The sequence below is a fragment of the Caenorhabditis remanei genome, chromosome IV, assembly GCF_010183535.1.
Source record: "Caenorhabditis remanei strain PX506 chromosome IV, whole genome shotgun sequence".
NCBI classification, from domain to species: domain Eukaryota; kingdom Metazoa; phylum Nematoda; class Chromadorea; order Rhabditida; family Rhabditidae; genus Caenorhabditis; species Caenorhabditis remanei.
This window is the reverse complement of record NC_071331.1, coordinates 1,352,538-1,361,206: the sequence shown is the minus strand read 5'-3', so window position 1 is coordinate 1,361,206 and position 8,669 is coordinate 1,352,538. Positions and strand designations below refer to the sequence as shown.

The following is an 8,669-nucleotide window of genomic DNA, read 5'->3' as shown; positions in this document are numbered from 1 at the left end:
GTTTCGATGAGATGATTTGAACTGATCTAAAAAAATTGTAACAGTACTGTGTTATAGCTGTCTGGTAGTAAAGACAGAAGTGAAATTACTTTTGACAGTATGAAACTGACGGTACTAAGACAAAGTTAATTAGATGCATGAGAAATCCCAATATTTTACGTGTGTGATAACAGCGTATCTGAAATAGCAGCTGAATATGACACCAGGAAGTCGGAAAACGGAAGAGGAGCCTTTTTCTCGGATCCTGATATTCCTAACTTTGGTATTAGTAAGCGGTGATCCAGGAAACATATCTTTTTAGTTGCTATATTTTTATTGACTGATTCTGTGATCATTTTTCAAGAAAATGTTTTCCATTCAAAAAGTATGATCACTTTCTTCAGTGTGGCCGGGTAAATAAAACCCAATACTTTTCATTCTTTTCCAAAACACTCACCAGAGTTGCATTGATGTGAAATTGTCTTATCCGGAAGTCGGAAGTAGATTTTATCGCAAAGATTCAAAAACTCAATAAGAAAACATCATACAATTCGCGAAATTTTGGTTGAAGAAACACCTATTTCTGATTTTTCGGACCATTTTTCCAGGCATTTCTTCAAAATGTACAATTTTTAAATTCCAGAGTTATGGAATGACAAAACTCGGAAGTCGAAAATCAGACATTCATTCAAATCTGGCACTCACGCTTTGTTTGTCAGAAAATCAAAATAAAAGTTTAAAAAACATACAACTTCGGTAATCAAAAACGGTCTCATGGTTTACCAGTTTTATTTCTGTTTCATCAACTTCACAAAATGTTTGAGAATGGGATTCTTCATTGTTACGTGTAAGGCTTCCATTCGGTCCAGTCGGGTTTGGTCCGACCACCGACCGACCGCCGACCCGACCGACCGCCGACCGACCGCCGACCCGACCGACTGCCGACCGACCGAGCCGACCGAGGTCCGCATTTAAGCGTGAAGTTTGCGTATTTATCGGCGGAAGTATAAATTTATTTTATTTTTTTCACAAATTTCAGAATTTCCCAAAATTCAATTTGTGAAAAGTGCGCTTACAATTATGTCAAAACATGGCTCCTCATGAAAAATTTGATGAATTTCGAGTGATTTTTGAAAATCGAAAAAATAAATCTGTGCTCGTAAAAATTGCATCATGACCGAAAATTGGTGTTAAAAATTGTTGGAAGTACTAATTTTGTTCAAATTATTCCGTTTTTATTTCATTTTGGTCGTTCCAGTGACGGAAAAATACCAGTTTTCAGCCAATTTCTTTTTCAAAAATTGTCGTCGAATATAGTGCATGCAGACAGAAAAAAATTGCGTAGGTCGGCGATCAGTCGGTCGGGGGTCGGTCGGGTCGGCGGTCGGTCAGGTCGGTCAAAAATTGGACCGAAAGCAAGCCTTAGTTACGTGAGTAGCCCCCACTTCCAATAATTCAAAAATCTTATTAAATCATCTTGACTAATACTAAAGTATGAACTCATGTTTTTCTCTGTTTTTAACGAAGTTGTAGCAGTTCTCTTTTTATTTATTTTGATTCCATATTTCGAATTTTTTTCGAAGAAGAAATTTCAGAAATTCAAAACATGAAGTAGTACGAATATAATTACAGCCTTCACAATATTGGCATAAACAACGTTAGAAGCGTGATTTGTGATAAAAAAGTTGTACTTTTTTCCGGTTTCTCGAATGTTTTTAGTCCCGAGAAATTTTTTGAAGACGTTTCTCATCTTTTCTGCGTTGTTGTGGTAAAAGCTTTGGCAAGTGCTTTAGCAGAAACAATTTCAGAAACCTATAAAAATAGAAATAATAAAACAGATGAAACTTTTTATGTTTCAAGTTTTTCAGATAAATGAAAACTTTTTATAATCATCATTATCATGATTACTAAGGCACATTCTCTAGACTAGACTACATCCATCAAACCCCATAACAATTATCTCCAACCTATAATTCCTAAAGAACGAGTAATATTTAGTGAGTGAAATGACTAAGTGTATCTTTTTTCTAGAAAAACGTCATTTATTTCAATGGATTTTTCCTTTATTTATTTTTTTGCACTGTGTTTTGCTCCAAAATGTTTCTAAACAAGAAATTTGGTAACAGTGACATTTGGACCGCACTAAAATATGAAAAAAACGCTTGTTCAGTTTCAAATGAATAGCGAAAAATGTCTTATTTTTCAGTCGATTTTTACCAGTTTGAGTTGCCATATATCTCAGTTTCCAAAGTTCTGGTTTCAAAATGTCCCGGAACCTTTTCTTTTGAAAGAACGTATGTAATTTTCGTCTTCTTCATTTCCAGCAACGTCTTCGCTTTTCTTCTTTAAAATTTTTTTTCTAAAAATTGTCCATATTTTTCCCAAGCATATTCCAAAAAATGTTTGAAAACAACAAAAATCAGTGCTTTTTTCATAATAATATGAAAATTTTCGAAAAAAGGGTTGTTTTCTAAACTGAACATCACAAAAATTTGAACATCACGAAAATATGGCTATATATCTAGGGACCGCAATGAACGTGGGCGGAGTTTTTCATTTTCTTCTCTTGAGGCGTCATGGGGAGGTTATCGAAATGTTTGGTGGACTGCCCTGAGAGCCCAGTACAATAAAACAGAATGAAAACTTTTTACCCCTATGTAATCGAGTACGTAGAATTCAATGAAGACACTTTCGTTTCACCCAAATGTTTTGTTTTCTCAGAAAACTGAAAAAACGTTTTGCTTTTTTCAAAAAAATGTCACGTTTAATTTGTTCTAGGTCGAACACGCATCGTTTTTTGACAGTTTCTAATAGTTCTGGACATACTCTAATTGGTTTTGAAAGAAAATTCGATTTTCGTGCTGTCGAATTTTTTTGGGAGCCATCTGAACTGCGAGGTATCACATCAAAAAACTTTCTGTGATAACATATCTATTTTCTGACATATTCTTTTTGGACATCTCTTCAGGTACCTGGGGCCAAAATTTTGAAGCTCATTGATTCGTAAAATGTAGTTTCCTTTGGGTCGGAAGACAACAGACTCAGAAAGAAAATCAGTTTTTCCGACATTTTAGGTTAAAGGAGGTCAAACACGCATTATTTTTTGACGGATTCAGATTCTACGCAAAATTTCGATCTAGATCCACTTGGAAACAAAAAATTTCGTGCTGTCGAATTTTAGATATTTGATGTTTTATCTTGAAATATGCTGAAAATCCTTCAAAAAATTCTCTTGAATTTTAAAAAATCACGTCAAAAATATATTTTCCTATTATCAGCATCCACAGGTAAAGCGCGATGGATCCATTATGGATGAAACGCGGATCGCGCGGATGCTGTGGGTATGTCAGATGGATCCATTATGGATCCATATGGATCCACGCGCGGGCGGCATCCATTTAGCACCAGGCGTGGACTGATATGGATCCTATATGGATGCACGCGCGATCCACGGAAATTCGAGGACGACCGCCATCCTCCCCCATCCATATTCCATCCGCGCGCGATCCGCGTTTTAAATGTGGACGCATTAGGGATCCTATGTGGATCCATATTCGATATGGACGCATATGGACCCACAATGGATCCATCGCGCTTTACCTGTGTCACATTTGTGTTCATTTAGTTCAGTGGATAACACGTTGGGTTTTTAATCAAACCGTTTCTGGTTCGAACTTTCCCAAATTTTGCATAAATTTGACTGACTGAACGTAAAAATAGAAAATATTTTTTGCGTGGTCAGGAAAACAAAAGAATTCCCCAAGAGAATTCAGTAGAAACCATGGTTGACTAAAAGGTCCTGTAACTTCGGAGAGTGTAAATATTTTCGGAAAAAAAATTTGGGAATGTACTTCCATTTACCTGAAGAACAGGCCAGGATGGGAATTTTTATGAAAAAATGAGTTTGAAAAAAATGTTGCGGTCTCTATATATATCTCGTATCAATTTTTTAATTCAGTGACTTTGTAAATGCAGTTTTTGTAACGGAAAAATTCTTTTTTTTTTGGAATCAGCGTGTTCTTATAAGCTCATTACAGTTTTTACAACTGCGCTCCACCAAAATCTCCTTGAAAAATATCTCTTTTTCTCTGATTCTCTCAATTTCGCACACAATTTTCTTTGGCTGCGGTAGAGCGCATTTGTATGTGCCGTGCTAACAGCTTACCAATGATATAGGTTCCCGTCATTAGTAAGAGATGAGGAATCGTATTTCAGAGCCAATTGACCTCAATCAATGTGGTAGTTTGGATTAGTGCGAGTTCTTATTAGGAGTAGGCGATTTTCTATTTTTCAATGTTTTTTTCATGTCCATTTTTTCTGAACAGTCGTACACAAAATGTTTTTAATTCATAGAAACCAAAAAATATCTTGCTATCATATCAATTTTTGAACTGAGTGAGTGTTGTAAATATAGTTTTTATAACTGGAAAATAAATTGATTTACGTTATTTTTAATTTTTTTATTTTGCCGGTTCCACCCAAACCTTTATTTACAGACCTCATACGTCGCACGGTTTTATCATCCTCTCTACACGGAACCTCTCTACATAGATGCACCCAGTCATTATGAACAGTATCGAACTATTTCAAATAGCTGTTGTCACTATTACAGTACCATGCTATATATTTTTATTGTTTTTTATGGTAAAGGCACAAATAAAAAGAGTGGATGAGTTGGCGACACCATTCTTCAAATTATGTATTTCTTCGAGTGTCATTGATTTGAGTGAGCTTAAACTGATTGACTAGAGTTCGGGTGTCTTGAGAAACGGATTAGGAAAATTTGAAACAGAAAAATGTTTTACAGTTTCATCAATACTATATTGAATATACTGTAAAGTTTAACGGGATAGTTTCATATCCTTAAGTTCCAGCCACCCTCTTCACCAACTATTTCGGCGCCATGTTCCCTAAATTTGGTTTTTTCCCTGATTTCTACCTCCAGCTCGATGGAATCTACGGTCACATCTACTTTTACATCGCCTGGAGTACAGGGATCTGTCAAGCGATGTCTGTATCTGTTCTGGCTACAAATCGGTTGTCAGCCATGATATTTCCGGAAAACTATCAGAAAGTGAGTGGGGGGAGTCAAAGCTACTATATCAGACATGACGGTCTATTAGGGGTGCCTGACACAGTAGTTTAATAATAAGGCGTGATTTCAGATGTGGCTAGGGTACCGTCTACGGATAGCAATTGCTCTCCAGTTCATTCCGGGGTTGTGTATTGGAATGTTCACGTTTTTTAATACTACAGTACTCGTGGTCAATGAGAATGGAGGAGTGGTGCCGAAGTTTGTAAAGTGAGTCGGATCCAAGGATGTCAAAACGGCTATGGGGCAATTTGGAGTAAAGGACCAAAAGATTACTGTAGAAGAACAGAAGATTACTGTAGAAGAACCGAAGATTACTGTAGATGACCAGAAGATTACTGTAGAGGACCAGAAGATTACTGTAGAAGAACAGAAGGTTACTGTAGAGGACCAGAAGATTACTGTAGGGGACCAGAAGATTACTGTAGGCGATCAGAAGATTACTGTAGATGACCAAATGATTACTGTAAATTGAATTTTCCACAAAAATTAAAATCCTTACTATTTCACAAAGCTCATAATTTCTCACACATGAATTTTTTCTATTCAACTTTTTCAATTTTAATTTTCAGCAAACAAATGACATCTACATTCTTCATATTTGGCGGCGCATTTCTATGCATTAATTGTCTCTATCTTATCATTGCTTACTGTTATCTACTCACCATACTAAAGAAAAGAAATTGTAGAATAGGAAAGACTTCAGGTCCTATCCACGTATCAAAATCCAAACACAAAATCAGAAAAAGCGAGATGAGACTCTTCATCATGTGCACTATAATTGTGGCTGTTCAACTCACGATTTTATTATTTTTCTCCTTGAAACAACTGAAATTTTTCGAGTTGTCACTGGATGAGTTTTATCTGTTTTATAATGCATTGAGGTGGGTTATATTCGTAAATATCAATGCATTAACTATAAAGCAACATACAAACTTTTCGAAACAGAAATCATAATTTGTATTCCAGCGATCTCTTTGCCTGTATCAATCCGTATCTTCTCTGGATATTTTCTGATTCCCTCCGAAAGTATGTCCTATCCAAGCTTGGACTTTGGAAGCATGGATCTGGAATAACTACAGGAGTACCAAGATTAACTATGCAATCGGTGGTTCCTGTTTCTTGATGGTTATATAAAATGCAGCTTATTGTTTGAATTATTAACTTTATCACTTTGTAGGTCAAAAAATATAAATAAAATATGTTCCAAAACTATGAGACATGTAGCTTGTTGTTAAATGTTAAGTTAATTGCTGAAATAGCCACTAAAACTGAATTCAAGAAATCATATAAAGATCATCTCCAAATCTTCATTCATTAAGCACGCATGATATTTAATTTTGAATTAAATTTATACGTCATCTCGTTTGTTCTTACCGGTTTCATTCATCTCTTATTTTAACTAGATATTGCCTAATTCAATCAAAAATTGTTCAACGTTGGCAAAAAATACAAATTGTTCTTCGCTCTTATTTGCGTGATTTAATCGAAAATTCTCTGAAAAGATTATTATTGTAAATCACGCAAAACGGCACAAATTTTGCACTACTTTCAACACAAAAATTTGTATTGTTATGTATTTTTTCACGAAGGTTCAACGTGGTTTCCATTTGCAAACAATTTTAAACAGGAATTCAATTGATAACAGCATTCTTTTTAAACATAATTTATTTTAGTAACATGACACGATGACGATGAAATTAGGTTTTGAGAATAACATTAGAAAACTAATTACACGAATATTGATAAATGAAATCATAAAATAAAATAAAAGCATAACGAAACAGTTTCAGTGAAGAAATTATTCACTTTTGCTGTTTCAACAAAGTCAAATTTTATAGACTGCGATTTCTTCAGAATTAAAGAAACAATAACACCGAAAACATGGATATGCAAATACTTATGGATCGCAAAGGTATCAGAGCAATGAAAAATGGATTGATGCAGTCCCACAACCTACATATATTAATCTTCAGAGTAATCAATAAATAACTGAAACTTTCGAAACAGTAGCCTACTGACTAAGAATTTTATCTCAAATATTTCAAATTTCTGAAACTAGGATAATTTGCATAGTTGTCACCGGGCCGGCCCGGGCCTTGGGCGGGACTTGAGATAACTCGCTTCAAAATGGCAATTAGGAGTCGATCAACCTGTCAAATTGTAGTTCTTTGTGACCTCTACTCCATTTTCACCATGAGTTTAGTGCTGTAAAAAAAAATGACCTTGAATCACGGCCCGGCCACTAAATGGATTATACAACGGTTCTCACTAAACTCATAGTGAAAATGAAAATAGACAAGAGTAGAGCTCACCAAGAACTACAATTTGACAGGTTGATCGACCCCTTATTGTCATTTTGAAGCGAGTTATCTCAAGGCACGCCCAAGGCCCTGGCCGGCCCGGTGACAGCTATGATAATTCGAGTGCTTGACATTGGAAACAAATGTATTATTACAAACAAAATGCAAACGTTAGTTTTATTTTCCCAATTTCCAAAAACAGGAGAATTCTATGAAGTGTGTTTTCTTGCAAAGCCTACAACTCTGCAACTTTTTTCGAAATGGTGGTGTTGGTGTAATTATTTTTTATTGGCATGACGGTCTATTAGAGCAAACTTGTAACGGTAGTTGCGAATTTCAAGTGTCCCCAAAGACTGTGTTTCAAATATTCTTGTTTACCATGATCTTCTTAACCCGTAAGTATAAATTTATTATTAAAATAGATTTTTTAAAGAAAAATTTTTGAAATAGCAGTTGAACCATTCAAAAGTTTTTGTTTCATGTGCCTGTGGAAAGCTTGTTGCAGTTGTAATCTCCGATCGGACGTATCTAGGAAACAAGCCCTTGTCTATTTTGTTTTCCTAATATTACCGGTTTCATTCATGAGGTAAAGTAGTGGGGGCTGGTTTTAAAGTTACTTGATAACCAACAATCGAATACTACTGTGTTGTCTTATCTTTTCAATACTCAAACATTCATGATCATCTTTGTTGATCAGTTTTATTCCATTGCGAATGTATATGTATAAATGCGAGGAAATTTTGTAAAAACATGCAGTATTTGATGGGGGATGTTGATTCAAAAAGTGGATATTTTGAACTGAAGATTCGAAGAAATAGATGCGAATTTCGCAAAGTTACTGGCGATTGATGAAAGTTATGAAGAACAAAAATATTACTGTTGTCTTACAATTTCAAAGACTTTCGTAAAGGAAAAGGTTTTTCTGTAATTGAATGAAATGTTACAATTTATGAACGTCGTTGACACTGAAAATATAGCATATATAAAAGGATCAAGACTCGCCTGTCTTGTCTTTTAGTCTTGGTGTGTTTCTTCTAACACTTTGATATGTTGCAACATATTTATTAAATGGTCGGTATAAGAGAGGTGCCAAGAGGCAACCTACTCCGACCGATGCGTATGCATAAAGTGAGGAAAAAGGCCGTTCGTACGGAAAGATAGTGGAAAGTGTAAACAAGAGGGGTCATTGGAGATAAATCATTCTGCGCGCAGGCAGGAACAACAGAATAATAAAAGAATGACAGGAACGTATTTTGCCCTGTCACATCCCCGCTTCTTAGGAAAAGATGGTTCGT

The 8,669-nt window shown here is 35.4% G+C and overlaps 1 protein-coding gene across 1 annotated transcript; it reads left to right on the top strand.

Annotated features, from left to right (window-relative positions):
* Nucleotides 1–4,882: 4,882 nt before the first annotated feature.
* GCK72_012207 (uncharacterized protein) lies at nt 4,883–6,197 on the top strand (the record flags this gene model as incomplete). Its single annotated transcript, XM_053728920.1, has 3 exons — nt 4,883–5,053; nt 5,145–5,281; nt 6,041–6,197. The coding sequence occupies 3 exons, from the start codon at nt 4,883–4,885 to the stop codon at nt 6,195–6,197; spliced, it is 465 nt and encodes a 154-aa protein (XP_053583692.1).
* Nucleotides 6,198–8,669: the final 2,472 nt, after the last annotated feature.